The sequence below is a fragment of the Zootoca vivipara genome, chromosome 2, assembly GCF_963506605.1.
Source record: "Zootoca vivipara chromosome 2, rZooViv1.1, whole genome shotgun sequence".
Classification (NCBI taxonomy): Eukaryota; Metazoa; Chordata; class Lepidosauria; order Squamata; family Lacertidae; genus Zootoca; species Zootoca vivipara.
The window spans coordinates 45,611,772-45,631,471 of record NC_083277.1 but is presented as its reverse complement, the minus strand read 5'-3'; the positions used below and the strand labels follow the sequence as shown (position 1 = coordinate 45,631,471).

The 19,700-nt window shown below is 44.3% G+C and overlaps 1 protein-coding gene across 10 annotated transcripts in view; it reads right to left on the bottom strand.

Annotated features, from left to right (window-relative positions):
• Positions 1–19,225, bottom strand: part of WNK2 (WNK lysine deficient protein kinase 2) — a 113,312-nt gene extending 94,087 nt beyond the window's left edge. For 5 of the 10 annotated variants that reach the window (XM_035106304.2, XM_060271446.1, XM_060271447.1 and 2 more), the window contains exons 1-2: positions 18,564–19,225; positions 16,414–17,361 (exon numbers count right to left, since the gene is read on the bottom strand). In XM_035106304.2, the coding sequence (XP_034962195.2) occupies positions 16,414–17,334 (921 nt within the window). In that variant the 5' untranslated portion in view covers positions 17,335–17,361; positions 18,564–19,225. The remainder of the gene's footprint in view (positions 1–16,413; positions 17,362–18,563) is intronic. The other 5 variants (XM_060271449.1, XM_060271450.1, XM_060271452.1 and 2 more) reach the window with 2 other exon arrangements.
• Positions 19,226–19,700: the final 475 nt, after the last annotated feature.

Sequence of the window (19,700 nt, the reverse complement as noted above, 5' to 3'; positions counted from 1 at the left end):
AGTTTTGAATATAGGCTGCTGGCTTAAAGACATGCCCATATTGTACTCCTACTGCCAATGGACTGCAGATCGCAAGTGATTGATGTCGTAGATCACTGTGTGAATTATCCCAAAGTCTTTGCATGATACCAATAATTTATATAGTCCCACATCGGGAATTTGGCAGCTCCACCTCATCACGAGAAATGTGAGCAGTTTAAAACATGCTCAAAATAAAGGGTAAATTGTGTATGTTCCTTTCATAGCATATGTTTTCTGTGCTACACCACAAATCAAACTTTCAATGGTGTGTTTATTTACCATACATTCCACTTATTAGCTAACCCAGTGCAGATTATATGTTTGGTTTATCTTACTGTAAACTTCAAAGTATTTGGTGATGGAATTTAAGAGCACTTAATAGAGGTTGCGTTGACATTGGTAGTTTCTATTGTAATAGTATGGAGTGGAAGTGGGTGTCTGGCCTCTCCCAAAGAATTGTGCTGGCATTTGGACTCTGGCAGATTGGTGTTTGGCCACTGCCAAAGCTGAAGGGCAACATTGTGGTTTAGCTGATCATCTGGTGCTAGCCAAATAATTGGGTGTGTGACAGACATCTAGTCTTGCCCAAATGAAGAGGGTGGGTTTTAGGACTCTTGTGGGCTTTTAATAGGGAAACCATTAAACTAAAGGGGAACCACCTCGACCAAGGAAGAAGGCTGGTGACCTCAATCCTACAAAAACATAATAAAAACATTAATGAAACTAGGGTAGCTAGTTTTTTTTAAAGAAGCCTGCACCTCTAATAGTTGTGAAGAAAAGGGATGGTCAGCAGGCATACCTTGCATGACAAACTAATGTCACAGAGAACCTTATACTAATGTTGGTTTAGTAAGCAATGTGAATTGCAAAATACATTTTTATAATTTCACAAAACAAGTAGTAGTAAAGTAACAAAACACTATCGGTTGAAACTTACCTATGCATAAAAAAACAGAATTTTTAACATGCACAGAATTTGCCAGAACACCTTGTGTAAGTACGAGGACACAAACACAAGGACACAGCATTTCAGCTTTATTCTCTTGCAAGCCTAGTATAGCTTTGGCTTCAGATCTTACAAAGCAGCTGTTAACTGGAGTAGAGAATAATAAGCTAGATGGTCTGATGGTTTGACTGGGTCATACCATTGTTTTATAATCCAAAAGGGAGAACTGTCCTTCAGCAAAGAACATGAAGTAGAATGAACTGTTTTGAGCCAGAACTTAGAAGCAAAGTTCAAGAGCAATTCTATTCAGACTACATCCTTTCCCCCAACAACCTTGGGTATACAGAAACATTACAGTAGTAATGACAAACTTTTATTCGTCTCCTTTTAGCTTGCTGCACACATCCGTATGTCATACTGTGCAGGCTAAGGCAAACTGTGGTGACGTGTTTCCACCTGTTTGAGGCAACTATGATTTTGCAATGAGGAAACTAAGATAAGGCTTAGGAGTCAGATTACTGTATATGAGTTATAGTAGGATGCTGGACCTTTGTATACACGAGTGTGTCAATAAGAGAATCAGGTAAAGAATGTGTTTTGGTACAAAGGCGACAAACTCAAAACTCATTCATTTCAGTGTCCAGCAAAGAATTTGAGAAAGAGAGAGTTAGAAAGGATTTAGGTTTCTCATATTAGCTCAGGGAAAATGTGCCAATTGTAGCTTCAAGGATCTATTAAGCAGTTGCTTCATTCTGGGCAGCTATCCTCCACTCCAAAGCACACTTTTCTTTTGCCCAGGCCAAAAAAGAAAAAGAAAGCTGTTTCTGTGTATTCTCTGTATTTTGCAAAGTATAGGCACAGATTCAAACATGGGTCACTGGAGGATTGCAATGCCAGGTTGTAATTAGAGCTATTTGCTATTTGCTACTCCATGGCAGGCCATAAAGGCTTCAAGTGTGTCCTGAGACCAAAAACGGTTTCAATCAGTGTTTTAGTTGCTGGCCCCAATGACACTGAAACACACTGCCTTTGTGTAATTGTAATCAAAGATGTGGCATGCATGAAAAGGCCTCTCCAGGGTTTTGAGGAGGTCCTATGCTGGTATGTAACCAGCTAACTGTGAAATAATTATAGCAAAGGCACCGTGGATTAAATGAAAAGGAGACTTTCTTTTTTACTTGGGCTGCTCCTACATACATTGACTGCACCTGTGTAAGACTTTTTTATTATTCTTATTATTAATTGATTTGTTTACTTACTGAAATGTGTTCTAACTGGCAAAATTAACTCCTGAGGCAATGTAACAGAATGGCAGAGTGAGTACGCAACTGGTCACAAACAGGTAGGTGTCTGAGATTCCTGGCCCCTCACACTACCAGCACAAAATAGGTGCATATGCATGGACTGTGCAAGAGACAGGGAGATCTTCTGGCCTAAGGATCCAATGTGGCTGGGGAGATAGATATTACTGTCTTCACCATATAGTTTTCTATGCTGTCTTCCTGAACCTGACACAGGTTCCTCGGAGTTTATGTTCTATTCACTATCTCGGAACCATCCCTTCCAACTCAGAAACCCAGGAAATCTCATTGAAGTTGCATGTCATTTCTAGACCTCAGAAACTGCTATTTCTCTTTCTCTTTCACTCCTACAAACACTCCTTGTTAGTTTCAGGCTGGAATGAAACTATAGCGAACTTCTGAGGCTCTTCTATGGCTCAATGCCCTTCTGCCACCTTCACTGCTGCTCTTGGGTCCCGTATCCTCTACCACAGGGGTAGGCAACCTAAGGCCCGGTGATCGGATGCAGCCCAATCCCCTTCTCAATCCGGCCCGCAGACGGTCTGGGAATCAGTGTGTTTTTACACGAGTAGAATGTGTGCTTTTATTTAAAATGCATCTCTGGGTTTTTTGTGGGGAATTGGAATTCGTTCACCCCCCCCCCCATATAATCCGACCACCCACATGGTCTGAGGGACGATGGACCGGCCAATGGCTGAAAAAGGTTGCTGACCCCTGCTCTACCACTATCCTGGCAGTTGCAAAGTAGAAAAGTGGAAGTACAACCTTGTAGCAATATAGATGAACTGTGTCTTCTACTAAACCCTAGTCTGCATAAACTCTGTGTTGGAATAGGATACAATGAAACTAGTGTGAACATTAAACTTTAGACTTCTTTTTGCATGTAAATAGCAGCCAACTATGGCATGTCATATTGTAAATCAGAAAAAGAAGCACAAAGAACTGCATTCTATTTTTGACATTTCACCCTCCCACATATACTACCATTTTATTTAGAAACTTAAATCTTTATCCCACAATTGCCTAAAGGGCCATTCACAAGTCATTTTAGTAACAGCTGTTGAATTATAATCCAGCTCTAACTTCATGGCAATAACAAAACTAACAAGAGACATGTTTAATCCTAAATAGTTTCACAATGTTCTGTAATTCCTTTCTGAAAGAATTCTTATGAGTTCTGATAAACACAGATAACCTTAGTCCAGTCAATACTTCATTACAGATAGGAGTAAATGTATATTTTATTTTAGTACTGTAGCCACTAGATCTAAAATTGATGGCTAGCACCAGGATGGGAGTATTGATTTTCATCATCTGAACTAAGAGGAGTGTTTATAAAAAATAAACAAGACATATACAACTTAATGTGTACACATCTTCTGAGTAATATTTTCAGCTTGCATTAACTCTGTTGATCTCCAATAGGCCTTGGATTGAAAGACTGACTTAAAATAGTCATGGAAGACAATTTTAACAGAAAACTAATCTTGTAAAAAATACCAGTTTTCAGCTGCTTAACAAAAAGAGTAGCAGTGCATTTGGAATATGGTGAGTAGTTCAGTCGTTTCTGGAATGTGAAATAAATATCACTCCTGAAGATGTGAAGTTACTTTTCTATACTTACAACTATAGGTAAAGGTAAAGGGACCCCTGACCATTAGGTCCAGTCATGACCAACTCTGGGGTTGTGCGCTCATCTTGCATTATTGGCCGAGGGAGCTTCCAGGTCATGTGGCCAGCATGACCAAGCCTCTTCTGGCAAACCAGAGCAGCACACGGAAACGCCGTTTACCTTCCCGCCCGAGCAGTACCTATTTATCTACTTGCACTTTGACGTGCTTTCAAACTGCTAGGTTGACAGGAGCTAGGACCGAGCAACGGGAGCTCACCCCGTCGCGGGGATTCGAACCGCCGACCTTCTGATCAGCTAGCCCTAGGCTCAGTGGTTTAACCCACAGCGCCCCCTGAGTCCCTACTTGCAACTATAACCATTCCTAAATAATTCCACTATTTCAGAATCTCTCACATGTATATAAGGTAAGGTAAAGGGACCCCTGACCATTAGGTCCAGTCGTGACCGACTCTGGGGTTGCGCGCTCATCTCGCATTATTGGCCGAGGGAGCCGGCGTATAGCTTCCAGGTCATGTGGCCAGCATGACAAAGCCGCTTCTGGCAAACCAGAGCAGCACACGGAAACGCCGTTTACCTTCCCGCTGTAGCGGTTCCTATTTATCTACTTGCATTTTGACGTGCTTTCGAACTGCTAGGTTGGCAGGAGCTGGGACCGAGCAACGGGAGCTCACCCCGTCACAGGGATTCGAACCGCCGACCTTCTGATCAGCAAGCCCTAGGCTCAGTGGTTTAACCACAGCGCCACCTGGGTCCCCTTAAATAATTCCACTAAATAATAAATAATAATTCCCCCTAAATAATTCCACTATTTCAGAATCTCTCACATGTATATACATACACTCAAATATCCCAGATTTCAAATATCTCAAATACACTCAAATATCCCAGATTTCCACTTGCTGAAGCCAACCTTTCGAGCCAATTTGCATATGCACATTACACAGACTTTGGCTATTAAACCTACAAGTCAACCAGAAGGTAAACCTTACCAGAGTGATTTAACTTTGCCATTTCTTGTAAGGGAAGCTTTTTCTTTTGTCCAAGAATATAAAGGGCCTGGAGACTGAGCATGTGATACTGAAAATCAAGTCAGTTTCTTCAATCAACACAAATAGCTCCATATACTACAGTTATTATTCCTATAAGACCTAATCCGGGGTTCTATCGAAATGGCAAATTAATGTTTTAGGGTCAGCTGCAGCAACTACTTTGCCACTTAAAGCCAGGTTGTGTGCTCTTAATGTTGGCAGTACAATTCAAGGCAATGGTCAGAAAGAATAAGAAGGATAAACTGGCTTATCCACTGAAAATTTGCAGGAGGTAGCAATAATTCCATTTTGTGTATATAAACTGCCTAAGCATTTCATAAGAATGTGTTTCTCTATTAATGTGTCAATGGTGAGAAAGAAAATAAAGGTTCTATAAACAGACTGAAAGCCCTTTATTAAGTATTTACTGACTTGCAGTGAACACCAAAATGAAAGGAAATACTCAGCTTGCTACTCATGAGTTCTTGTACAATTGCCAATTTGTACGCTATGTTTGTCCAAATAACATAAATTAATGCTTGTTGTATAAATATGTGCTCTAATTCTATCATTGCCTAACCTTAGTTAAATGTGTATCAAGCAGCTGAATCTTGATAGTTATTAAGCAGACTTTAAATACCACTAGTGATTATATTTATAACACAGCACCAGCAACATTCAGCTTGAACTACATCACTGGTTTCTTTCATTTACCGGTATACTGTTTCTTCATCCCAATGCTCTCTGGTAATTTGCAGAAATAACATACAATCATGATCAGAGCTCTACACAACAAAATATATTAATTGCATTACAACCGATCAATACTTAGAGGCACCATGCCATGAGTGACATGCCAATGCCTTTCCTCTTATTACAATATTCAGTATACGGTTATTTCCCCCAATTTACATCCTGTTTTATAATCCCCATTGACCATTAAGTTTTTAATATACAACACCTGTTAGGGTTAGAAGCAATTGAGTTGCATCAGCAGGAGCTGGCTGAGGGACTTACACATAGAGTCATACCAAGACTTAAACAAATGCTTGGTTTAATGGAGAAAGTAAAAATAACAAAAATTAAATTAGGCTTACACAAAACACCAACACAACCAAACCACCCACCAAGAGCACACTGGGAAATCGCCCAGCACAGAGGCAACACACAACACCCCTGATATACCCTGCATCATCAGCTTCACAGCAACACCTGTCGAGCTGCTCCACAGCTGCAGAACTCCAGTCATTAGATCTTTCCTGACTCTTAAAGGTACAGTGAAACAATAATGACACTTTTACACAATCATTCAACAACACCATATCAAAGTCTGCCCTGACCTATATAGAGTGATGTTGGGTTTAAATGATATATCGAAGCACAAATTTTATTACTGTTTGTCTCAATACTGGTAGGCATGAAGACAATAAAAGCTATTTGCTGCAATTTAAGAGTTTTGAAAAAACTGGCATTATTTCCAACTCTAATTTTTATAAAAGTTAAATTAATACTTTATTCATAATGACAACAAACTGTATTATTTTATAGGCTGTTGACTATATTCCAGTCCTATTCTTGTAGTAAAAAAGTTTAGATTTTATACTTTAACAAATGTTGCATATTTCAATTTTGCCCCAAACTTTAAAAGTGTCCACCTTCCTCATAATGTAATAATGAAATAAAATTTTATCCAGGATGCCTCTCTTTCTAAAAAAAGTTAATACCTAGTAGGTTAAACTAATGTTTAATTCTATATATTGAAATCAGTAGGACTTTAAATTACATTATTCTGACTAGTAATGCTTTTTTCAAAGCAGAAAGGCCCATGCTTCATCTCATGCTGATCAAAAGATCTCGTCTCATTGCACAGAGTTTGAAAGGCTAACAGAGAGAATTATGCAGCAGCCAACCTTGAGGATGAGGATTGGTCTGCCTGCCCTTTTTCCAAATGTTTTAATGTTGTGCAGATTTTATTCTTCACATTACACACCTGGCATCTGCTACTTGACATTAAGTTTTTTAACCCCCAACATTTCACTAAAAACAACATATCCACACTTTTTTGCATTGCTGAAACTGAGTTGCATATATTTACAAGTCACAGCAGGAACAACAGGAACGCTGCTATTGAGAAGGTGGGCAGTGCAGTACTGACTCCCGGCCCCTCCTGTTTTTTGACAATGCGCAAATGGGACACTCCAAAGATAAAGAGCATTAGAAGCAATGATGCAAGTTAGAAATAACAGACAAGTTTTTGGATTTGACAAGAAGTGAAGTGGAATTTGAAGATGGGCAGAAGGATAAGCATCATGAAGACGTTTATATAACTTTTGTTAAACATACCATAACAAACAAGTTCAAAAGAACAAATAAAATCAGCCTGAAAAATGCAGACAGAAACAAATCAGACCGCCAGGATGAGAGAGCATGAAACATTATAGCCAGACACTGGAGAGACCTGTCAGGAATAGGCATGGGCCATTGGTACCAAATAGTATGGGAAACAGCCTTATTAGAAAACTAACCAATAAACTGAAACTGACATGGGGACAAACAGAAGAAGACGCCTTCACCCTGGTATGGCTCCCCTTTATCATATCACAGCCCAACTAGACAATGACAAGAATCCACCAACAGCATCTGAATCAATATGGCTAACCTGATACAAAAACACCCACCCACAAAGTTCACCACAGCCAACCACAAACAAACAACCACACCCTAGGCCAGGCATCCCCAAACTGCGGCCCTCCAGATGTTTTGGCCTACAACTCCCATGATCCCTGGCTAACAGGACCAGTGGTCAGGGATTATGGGAATTGTAGTCCAAAACATCTGGAGGGCCAAAGTTTGGGGATGCCTGCCCTAGGCCAATCCCACCCTCTCTCACCACCAAAGGAACACAAGCAAATAGTAAAGAGAACCTGCACAAGTGACGCTGACACAAAAACCCACACATACACTAAGTAGAATAGAAGCATCACCACCCAGCCCCACCCCCACTCACCATGGCCCCCTCCACCTCTTCCCCCCCTTTCCCCCTAATGTAACACTAATATCTCAACAAATGAAAATGATCTGTAGAAAACGTAACTTGAAAAAAGAGACATTGCACTTTTGTAAACCAAGAAATCTTTAATTAAAAGTATGTTTAAAAATAAACAAAACAACAACAAAGAGTCTGGCCATCCCAATAAGATTCCCTGAAGCTATAAATCCATTACAGGTTCTGTTGTGCTTCAGCTTTAAGATCAAGTGTGGTTTGACTCCCTGCAATTAAAGCATCTATTAAGTCAGTGCAAGAGTTATTTAACATTACATCTCAGAAAATCCTATTAGGAAAAAGTTGACATTTTGACCTTCCTCCATCTTGTTTGCAATACCTGCTCACCATTAGCTTAAGCCTCTTACAGAATTAGTTTACTTCGATAAAAGAGTTGTTTCATTATTTCAAGACCCTATTAACTAAACTAATCAGAGCATGTATGAGTTTCCATCAAAAAAACAAACAGATGCAGAAAATAATCACTCTAGGTAGACCAAAACTAGAGAGCACTATATTAGATTCTGTCCTCAACAGCCGCACAGAATCCTTGAAAAGTGTTTTATGTCCTATTGTAGCAAAAACCACTGACCAGCAAATAGGACTAAAGCTCATATTACTCTCTGGCTGTTTACCTTCCCAACAATGGCTTTTCATTACTCATCCAGGATTGTGACATTTTATTTAAGCACAGCTCATGCAGCTGACGCATTGCTATATCGCTTCATAACAGTTCTGGACCAAGACATTTTGCTGCCTGAAGCAGAACCCAAATGGCACACCGACACCCTCTATGCTATACATTTTAAAACATCTTGCTGCACCATTCAGACATCAGTTGCTGCCTTCATCTGCTACCACCCACAACCAGTTCTACCATTAAACAAGGTGAGGTGACTAACGCAGGTGGAAGCCGCTGGGAGGGAATGCTTCCAGACATTCCTGTCCATTAGAGTACAGAGCTGTGTATGTCTCCATTGCTTCATTGGTACAGAAATAAGATTCAGTTGCCAGTCCAGTCAACTTTTGTATTAGGATTGGGGAAGAAACCCCGTCTTGTTCTTTGCCCCAGGCAGCAAACTTTCTTGGGCCAGCTCTGCCACTACCTGAAGAAATCCGTTTCAGCCTACTGCACAGTAAGGCCCCCTGGTTCACATCATAACTACCCTACTTTTTAAGCATATACTCATCACTTTCCAAAACATGGTTATAGTATTTCCTAAAAAAGATGCATTGGAATTATATACATCTGAGCAATTGCACACATTTACATTTTAAGCTTTAGATTCCTCCTAATGGTTATGTTATGGGGATGCATGCTGTGCTTAGGAAAGAGCATGATTGTGGCTGTATGTACTTGTAATTCTGATAGGAAAAACAGTCCTGACTAGGCATTTACTGTGTACTATATTGTTTTAGGTATTTACTGTGCTTCTACCTCCACTCCCCCAACAAAAAACAAATATCTGGCAAATAACACAGTCATAAAGCTTCAGGAATGGGTCAAGAAAGGTACCTTAAGATGCACCTATCCCTGGCATCTATCATAAAATCAATAGCTGAAATTCTAGTGCAGGTCCTTGATAAATAAGTTTTTTCTGCAACCAAGCACCCTCCTTTCATTACATAATTTTTAAAGGACCTTATTCCTGTAGTTCATTTCTATCCCCACATTCTCAAAGCTCCATGCTCACATAAACACCAGCATTTCATATGCAGACCAAACAGAAGCAAGCTTGAAAAGGGCTCATGCTGAGATAACTACTTCATTAGTAATGGAAGGTTTGGCTATTTAAACATCTTGCAAACATTGTAGCATCTCCAAAATGGACCATTGAATGATCATATGCTAGAATGTAGGGTAGCAGTCCTTGACCTGCCCCCCCAACTCATAAAGAAACTTTGATGCTGTTAAGGTGCTACACTCAATATGCCAGCAAGTTTGGAAAACTCAGCAGTGGCCAGAGGATTGGAGAAGATCAGTCTACATCCCAATCCCAAAGAAGGGCAGTGCCAAAGAATGCTCCAACTACCGCACAATTGCGCTCATCTAGGCTAGCAAGGTTATGCTTAAAATTCTACAAGGCAGGCTTAAGCAGTATGTGGACTAAGAACCCCAGAAGTGCAAGCTGGATTTCGAAGGGGCAGAGGAACCAGAGACCAAATTGCAAACATGCGCTTGATTATGGAGAAAGCTAGAGAGTTCCAGAAAAACTTCTACTTCTGCTTCATTGACGATGCAAAAGCATTTGACTATGTCGACCACAGCAAACTATGGCAAGTTCTTAAAAGAAATGGGAGTGCCTGATCTCCTCATCTGTCTCCTGAGAAATATCTATGTGGGACAAGAAGCTACAGTTAGAACTGAATATGAAATAACTGATTGGTTCAAAATTGGGAAAGGAGTACAACAAGGCTGTATATTGTCTCTCTGCTGATTTAACATATGCAGAATTCATCATATGAAAGGCTGGACTGGATGAATCCCAAGCCGGAATTTAGATTGCCGGAAAAAATATCAACAACCTCAGATATGCAGATGACACAACCTTGATGGCAGAAAGTGAGGAGAAATTAAAGAACCTCTTAATGAGGGTGAAAGAGGAGAGCACAAAATATAGTCTGAAGCTCAACATAAAAAAAACCTAAGACAGCATCTTAAAAAGCAGAGACATTCCCTTGCCGACAAAGGTCCGTATAGTTAAAGCTATGGTTTTCCCAGTAGTGATGTATGGAAGTGAGAGCTGGACCATAAAGACGGCTGATTGCCGAAGAATTGATGCTTTTGAATTATGGTGCTGGAGGAGACTCTTGAGAGTCCCATGGACTCCAAGAAGATCAAGCCTATCCATTCTTAAGGAAATCAGCCCCGAGTGCTCACTGGAAGGACAGATCCTGAAGCTGAGGCTCCAATACTTTGGCCACCTCATGAGAAGAGAAGGCTCCCTGGAAAAGACCCTGATGCTGGGAAAGATTGAGGGCACTAGGAGAAGGGAACGACAGAGGACGAGATGGTTGGACAGTGTTCTCGAAGCCACCAACATGAGTCTGACCAAACTGCGGGAGGCAGTGGAAGACAGGAGTGCCTGGCGTGCTCTGGTCCATGGGGTCACGAAGAGTTGGACACGACTAAACAACAACAATTTTCTGCTGGATATCGGGCAAAAATATGTATATTCAGTGTCACCGTTCTCCCATTATTCTTTTGCTCATGTTTAAGCCTAGTTCCTGAAAGCTTGCAATGTGCTGAACAACTCTTATAATTTGGGTTCCTCTGCTCACCCCCCCCCCATTTAATAGAATTAGAAATATTTGCCAATTCTTTCATTGTATCCCACCCTACCTCCAAGGAGGAGGTGCCAACATATTAAGAGCAGCAACATAAAACAGATTTCTGTGACAATGTTTTTATTCTTAAATAAATTAAATAGGTTTACAGTATTTGTATAACAGAATGCAAGACAGCAAGAATATCCCCCATGCTATCTTTCATTTTTTATTACTGAGAACATAGAGTGTTCCTCCACCAGAAAAAGCTAAAGCAGTTTGCAAGATATACATAGAAACATTCCAACTATTCTAAATAAAGATGATAGAAATGCCAGCCAAAGAAAGAGCACAGCTCTGTCCTTTTAAAATCATGGTTTTGAACATGCCCTTAAAAGATTACATAACCCAACTATACACAAAACCCCCTCTAAATGGAGGTTCTTGGCTATTTGCTTCTTTCAAACAAATAACTGGAGATATATTGTGACATGGTGAGTTCAAGCCAAGATACAAAGTCATCACATGCCTTCTTTTGTTTCAACCGTTTCATTTGTCAACAGAAATCTGAATGCTGTTTCACACATTACATTTCTTTAGCTACATGAAAAAATAATTCACACAATTCTGTAACACTGCAATATGTTCATGCAAATGTATTATTTCCAGCCATGTGCATTACACAGAGAGATACAGACAGACAGGACTGTGAACTTCAGGTTTTATCTTAATACCATGGGGAATAATAATAATATTAATTTAATTTATACCCCGCCCATCTGGCTGGGTTTTCCCAGCAGCTCCCAACAGATTAAAAACAGAAAAAATAATCAAAGATTAAAAACTTCCCAAAACAGGCTGCCTTCAGGTGTCTTCTAAAAAGTCAGATAGTTGTTTATTTCTTTGACATCTAATGGGAGGGTGTTCCACAGGGCGGGTGCCACTACTGAGAAGGCCCTCTGCCTGGTTCCCTGTAACCTCACATCTCACAGTGAGGGAACCGCCAGAAGGCTCTCAGAGCTGGGCCGAGGCCGTTTAGGGCTTTAAAGGTCAGCACCAACACTTTGAATTGTGCTCGGAAATGTACTTAGAAACTGTATTTTGCTGGACCTAACATGACAGCCACCACCAGAGATCAGAACCAAGAAGCAGCTCAGTTCTCATGCAAAATGCCACTGCCTGGTGGGTCAGCATGTCTCGGGGGGAGACACTGAGCAAAATGAATGGCAGCAGTGCCAGTAAGAGTGTGTCAGAAAGAGAGACTGTGGCAAGAATAGCAGAAGTGCCTAGCAGGGGTCTCGTGGCACCATACTGAGGGCCTGTTAAAGTCTGGTGCTCGCCCCAGACAGGAGGATAGACATTTGATACATGCTGATGATCTATCACTGACTTTGTGAAGGGTCTTTCCATCCTCCTACATGAGTTCAGTAATGTTATTCAACTTTCTAGTATGTAGAGGGATTGTTCAGCTTACTGAATTATAACCGCTTAAGTTATTTAAAAAAAAATTGTTAAAGTACTCTGATTGGTAAACACAGAAATAAATTCATTTTAATGAGTTTTGGTTGTAGCCAACTAAGATACACTCTCAGTAGACCATTCATTTCAAAGGGTCTGCTCAATGTTGGGCTAACATTGGATACAATCCTGTAACTGTCACTCCTCTACATTATTGGAACTTTACTTATCAGGCTCTAAGACTTGCATTCAGACACAACACTAAACCACTGTTTAGCACTACTACAGGAATGAGCACAGGAGCTCAAGCGCTCTATTCTCAACTTCCAGAGATGCCAACTTCAAACCATGATTTACAAAATCATTGGCATTGCCAGGTAGGACTGGGCTGGCAAGACTGCCCTAGCTTGTTCAGCTAAACCGTATTTAAAACCAACAACAGTTCCAGGTTTGGATATAATGACAAACCACAGTTAAGCTAAAAATGGGAGCAAATTCTTCTAAAAATGGGAGCGACTGCATGAACCCAAGAGTAACCTAGACTCATTCCCATCACACTAAACTATGGTTTAGCCTGATATTATTTATTATTATTACCATTATTACTGTTTAAATTTATACACCGCTCTTCATCCGAAGATCTCAGGCCCGTCCACAAGATACAGGACAGAAGCACAAAATAAATAGCTAAAACAAAACAACAACACCTCTTGCACAAACACATAAAAGACTGGAGAACAGGGTTTCCCAAACTTGGATCTCTGGCTGTTTTTGTTCTGCAATGATAAGAATGTAGTGCAACAACAGCTGAAGACCCAAGTTTGGGGAACCCTGCCACAGAATATTAAACAGCCAAAGACCTGGTTGAAGAGGAATGTTTTCACCTGGCACCTAAATATGTATAATGAATGTGCCAGGTGAACCTCCCTGGTGAAAGCATTCCACAAATGGGGAGCTGCTGCAGAAAAGGCCCATTCTCATGTTGCCATGGTCTGGACCAGGCATCCCCAAACTTCGGCCCTCCAGACGTTTTGGACTACAATTCCCATCTTCCCCAACCACTGGTCCTGTTAGCTAGGGATCATGGGAGTTGTAGGCCAAAACATCTGGAGGGCTGCAGTTTGGGAATGCCTGGTCTGGACCTTTTGTGGATGAGGCACACCAAGAAAGGCTTCAGATAATGACTGCAGAGTCCTGGTCGGTTTATATTTATATTTGACATCCAATCAAAGTGAAGAAACTCTTAGCACATTCACAATTCAATACACAATAGGACAGATAGCATTTGCCAACACGGAGTGATTTCTCTCTGTTTCATACACACATCCTAAAATATATACCTTTAAAAAAAAAGAGGATGCTTTGAACAATAGTTGTAAGGCAATCTCAGTGGGTACTTGGCAGTCTTGGGGGCAGTTGGTAACTGCAAGTTGTTGGGGTTTATAGATACAGTATCTTTATAAAAATACATATATACTACTAGATCATTTTAAAAAATCAAAGCAGTACAGAAGGTACAGAAAGGGTAACCAAAATGATTAGGGGTATCGATCCATCCTATTTACATAGGAAATCTTAAGATGGGGCTTTTTAATACAGGAGGGGGGAAATTACTTGAGATAACATAGAAGTTATGAATAATGTGGTTAGAAAGTGAACAAACAAAGAGATGGGTTTTCTGCTCTTTTTTTAACACTGCAACTTTGTTGCACTCTATTAAACTGGATGGCCATGGTTTAAATATTTGCAGATGCATAGGCTGCTATTATGGAATATTTTTAAACATGATTTTATAAAACTACCGAAGTCATGACTGACTCCAGACAAGCTACATTATAGCACTCGTATGTGTAACTGGAATGATTAAATGCTAAACTGGACTGGATAATACTTCCTCCCTCTCTCATAAACCTAAAATGGATACAGGATGCTGCCTTAAGATTTTGGTGATAAAGTAGAGCCAACAATACATGGTGTGGTAACCAATGCTAGTCCTACTCAGAGTAGATCAGCTACACTTAATAGGCATGACTTAGGTTCAGTCATTCCAGTGGATCTACAACTCAGATACAACCCCATGAATATACATAGCTTTCTTTCAACAATGGGATCTACTTCTGTTACTAATTCATGTGCTTGCTCTCCTACTAGTCTCCAGTTGCACAAAAGCTTCAACATTATTGCAATTTGTTCCATTAAAAGTAGCTCAACCAAGTCTAATGTTGCAGGACATAACACTTTAGATTCAGTTTACAATCTGACCCCTCCAAACAGCAGGGTAATTCAGGACCAAGGGTCTTTTAAAGGGGGGGGTCTCATTATGATATTCATACACAAGCTTGTCAGCATCGATTTTATAATTCAACATTACAGGTCTGCTGCAAGAAAGATCACAGAATACAGAATATCATAAGTGATTAGAAAGAGGTAACAACCAGTTATCATCCTATCATAGTTTAATGAAAAGTATGCATTCCTTGTTGGTTGCAACTTTCCAAAAGGTATTTGAAGCAGCTATTTTGTCCTATTAATCAACCCTTGTTCCAAGACCCCATGACTATTTTTGCAAAACAGCTTCACAAGAACAAAAATGTGAATTATGACCAATTCCCACAGCCACATCATAAATATAATATGCAACCAAAATAGAGAAGGGAAAAGAGAAGTGGACTGAAAAGATCACAGAAGCTTTATCTCACTTGAGCATGTATGGTAGAGAAGATTAAGGTCTATTATGAATAAAGACATAGAGCAAAAAGGGGAAAGTCTATTCTGTTTTAGAAAGGGAAGTGAGGTTCAATAAGTCATTTCAGTATCCTGTGATATAATTTACGTGACCTTTGACAAATGTTAGCCACAGTTATGATTCCCTTTTTATGTTAAACAAGAAAGTCTTTTTAGAACAGATGACACTACTGTGTTTACAGAAAAGTAACAAATCAGATCCTTCAGTTAGATAAACGCTCATATTGAGCCAAAGTAACATTAATATTTCCATTTTCCAATTCATTCAGGACATTTAAAAGATCTTCATAATAAACAGTACAATCCTATGGTCATCTGGGATTACTCCCACCGTAATTAATCACCTATGCAAACTTCCTTCAGAGTAAAACCTGTTGGACCCAATGGAATTTGCTTCTTATTCAAACTCCATATAGAATAACCTTGCCTGTGGTATTTTCTACAACTAAAATAAGACAAAGCCTGCCACTGTAAAACCAAGAAATAGTCCTGTGGTGCCTTTAACACTCACACAAACATTGTAACACAACTGCTTCAATTCTTCCAAGATAAATTTAAAGTGTTTTGCTGTGATTAACTGCTACATTTTGTGGAATATTTAGTTCAGACTCTAGTAGCCTACAATGCATCTGGTCCAGGCACATTTTAACCCTTTGGAGGCCCTTCTTGGCATTTGCTGAGCAGCTTATTTTTTAAATTCTAGTTTACACTAGCCTTGCCCTTGGCAAATCACAGGGCTGAGAGAGTTAAACCTGGGAGGAGTGTGTATGCATATGATGTGGGGGAAGGGCCGGAACCAATGAAAACACGGGAGCTATAGTTAGCCCAGGAACAAGATAAGCTGTAGAGACGATTCCAACAAAGCTTTTTTAGATGACACTCTTCTGCACCCTGTCCTCAGTTTACAGGGCATTTAAGCACACACCTCCCCCCCCCAAAAAAAAGTCATTCAGATAGTTCCTGCCACTTACCTGGAGTTCGCACCAAGCCACTTCCACCCAGGTCTCCGTGTCCAGCCCCTTGTAGACTGTTTTGAAAGACCCTCTTCCGAGCTCGATATCAAACTTTAGAAACCTGCCATCGGGGGAGGTGGCCACCGCCTTCATGTCGGCCTCTTCCTCCTCATCCTCCGCCTCCTCTTTCTTGGACTTGCTCTGCTCCTTGAGAGATTCCGGCGCCTCTTTCTTCTCCGCATCTTCCTTGCCGCTGCTCTCCTTCGGCTCCTCGGCTGCTGCTGCTGCTACTGTTGCTGAACTAAGAAGACCCTCCGGGGCGGCCGCCGCTTTCGCCGGCTCGGCGGGCTGTTCCGCGGGGTGCGCCTCTTCCACCACCGGCCTCTGCCCTGCTTTCACCCTCTCGGCGATTATCCTCCTGGTTTTGGAGAAGAGGATGATCTTCTTCTGCTGCGGCTGCTGCGGCTCGGGCGGCTCGAAGGTGGGCTCCTCCTGGTCGGAGTCCACCACGCTCCTCCGCAGGAAGCGCTGGTGGGCTGCTTTGGGATCCTTGGCGTAAGGCACTCGCAGGAAAGGGGCGGGGGCCGCGGCTCGGCCTCCTCTCGGCACTGCAGCAGGGTCCATGCCCGATGCGCTGCTGCTGCCGCCGCCGCCGCCTGCTCCATCAATATTCATACCCTTTCCACCCGCAGGAGCGACGGCAGCAGCCGCGGCAGCCGCTAGGAAGCCGGCGCGTTCTGCAGCGACAGCAGCTCCAACCTCGCCGCTGCCGCCTGGTCCTGCGCCTCCCCGCCTCGGAGGTGCTGTCCTGGCATCGCCCCCAGTTTCCATTACAGCTGAGCTCTCGGCAGCTGCCGCTAGAGGAGAAGGAGGTGGCGGGGCCGCCGCGGCCGTCGACGGTACTCGTGCCGCCGCTCGGTGGGAGTCATCACGGTGCATCCTTCCGGGGAAGCTCAGCCCAGCCACCTGCCAGGCGAAAGAGAGAAAGAGCGTGGTGAGGAGGCTGCGGGCCCCACCTGGCGAGGGAAGAGAAGGAGAGGGCACCTGCAAGAGGGGAATCGCCGCCGCCGCCCCCCGCCCCCCAGCGAGACACGCAGGGCGCAACTCCGGAGAGGATCTCCTGACAGCCTCTCTCCACGCTGGAGGGCGTGAGGAGCGCTGGAAGGAGCATCAAATGCAAAAGCTCCCGAGAGGCAGAATGATGGAGAGACAGGGACTCTCCGAGGAATTTTGCTAGTGGTTGTCTCCAACTGCAGGTGCCTCCCAGGCAACTCGAATCCTTAGCCAGGATCCCGGTTCCAACCTCGCTTCCCCCGCCCCCCAACCCTAGCCAGTGCCTTCCAGCCACAAGCCGCTCAGTCCCTTCTTGCAACTCCACGTTATCCGTCCCTTTAAAAAGCAGAGCGCAGTCTCCGTCGCCCAGCTCCCCGCCCCCCTCTGCTAAAAGTCTCCAGCCGGGCTTCCCCTCTTGCCTCCGCCTCCCCCTCCCCTGCCACGCGCCCACGCAGAGCCTTCGAGACCCCCCTCGGCCGCTCACGCGCTCTCAGCTCACCCCACTTCCAGCCGCCCCCGGCATCCGCCTCCCCCGCCCCCTTTTGCCCACTTCAGTCATACTGCAGCTCCTCGGTGGAAAGCCATATTGAGGCTGGAAAATGGGAGAAGAGGGTGGGAGGCAAGAAGCCAAGGGCGAAGGTCTCCCGGCGGGAAGCCCCGACCGGACCTGCTGCTCCCCGACACCCCCCTCGGTGCAAGCGTTAAAAAGACAGGCAGCGTCGCCGTCGTTAAATGAGCACGAGGACTGGGCTGGTCTTTTGCCCTGCCCAGCTTTGCTAGAGAAGCCGCCGCTTAGATAATAGCGCGCAGCAGCAGCAGCGCCAGCGCGGGCAGGGCGCACAATCGAAGCAGCCGCAGCGAGCCGGGCTAAGGAGGAGGCGAGGGGCTGCGGCGGCGTCCCTCGTAAAGCAGGCGGCGGCCGACGTCAAGTGCCACCACCGGGGCGCCCGCAGACCACGCCAAAGAAGAGGGTGGCGGCGGCTGGCGGCTGGCGGAAGCAGGTGCCTGCGCCGCACAATGGAGCTGCTCACCTGCGCACCCAGGGAAGGGAGAGAGAAGGCAGGCAGGCAGATCTAACAACAATACAGGTTCCTCGCGCGGACGGGGTAACTTACGAGGAGGAGAGGGGTCCCCCATCTTCACTGCCGCCCATGGAGGTTGGGGGCGGGAGGGTGGCAGAGGGGCGGCTCGATTCTTCCGTTCCCAATCATGGAGCCCTCGCAAGACGCGCGCCCGCCGCCGCCCTCACAGGCCGGGCTCTGCAGCCCCCGCCTCCCCTCCGTCGGGCAGCCTAGTCCTCTCGCAGCCCCCTCTTGGCTTCGCGGTGGCGTCCAAACGTTGTCTCAAGGGAGAGCTCCGGCGAGCCACCGGCCAGGCGCTGAAGAACAGAAAACAGAATAATCCACCTCAGGCGAAAGAGTGCGCCTGCCCTACTCTCTCCCTTGCTGCCGCCGCCGCCGCCTCCCCGAAGCCAACGTGCAGGAAGCCTCGGCCCGCGCTTGCCCATGCGCCCCTCGAGCGCGTCCTCTTTTCCTCTTTCCACCCAGCGCGCTTTCCCCCCCTCGGCGCTTTTGTCAATGGAAACTGCTCTCTAATGAGCGTCCCATTTAACGGACGGGCCGGGAGCCACGGGCATCGCCGAGCAGCCAATGAGAAGGGCTGGGAGGAGGTGGCCCCCTGCTAGACCCGCCTCGTGTCACCGGGGAATGAGGAGAGCGCCGGCTCGGCTCCCCCTCCTCAGTAGCGGAGAGCACGTCCCGACGGCACACACACCCCGCCTCCCTCTCCCCACAGAGCTGTTGCCTATTTCGCTCCCTTTCGTCTTATAAAATAGCCTTCTTGCTGCTTTGCTTCCAGTTCGCTGGTGGCAACTGTTTGCGCATGCCCTCTGCCCGAGCCGCAGCCCGTGGTGACCCTTGCCCTCCCGTGGGGCTGTAAAGCGAAGGGGGCAATGTAGGGGTGAGGGCGTGCGTGCGTGTGCGCGCGCACGCGTCTGGACTGAAGCGGCCACCGCGCGGAACTGAGGGAGGCCTGGAGAGGGCGGGCCGTGACGAGCAGGCGATGCCAAGGCGCAGGTTTAGTCCTGCGAGTGGAAAGGCAACAGGGGATTTGGAGGGGGGGAATGGGGATAGACTGAAAAAAATGGCGGGGTGAGGTTGGGAGGAGGAGGAGGAGGACGCGGGATGTTTCCATATAATTGTTGTGCTCTTCGCGGTGTGGTTTCCACTGCTTGATGCAAGCGCTCCCCTCTG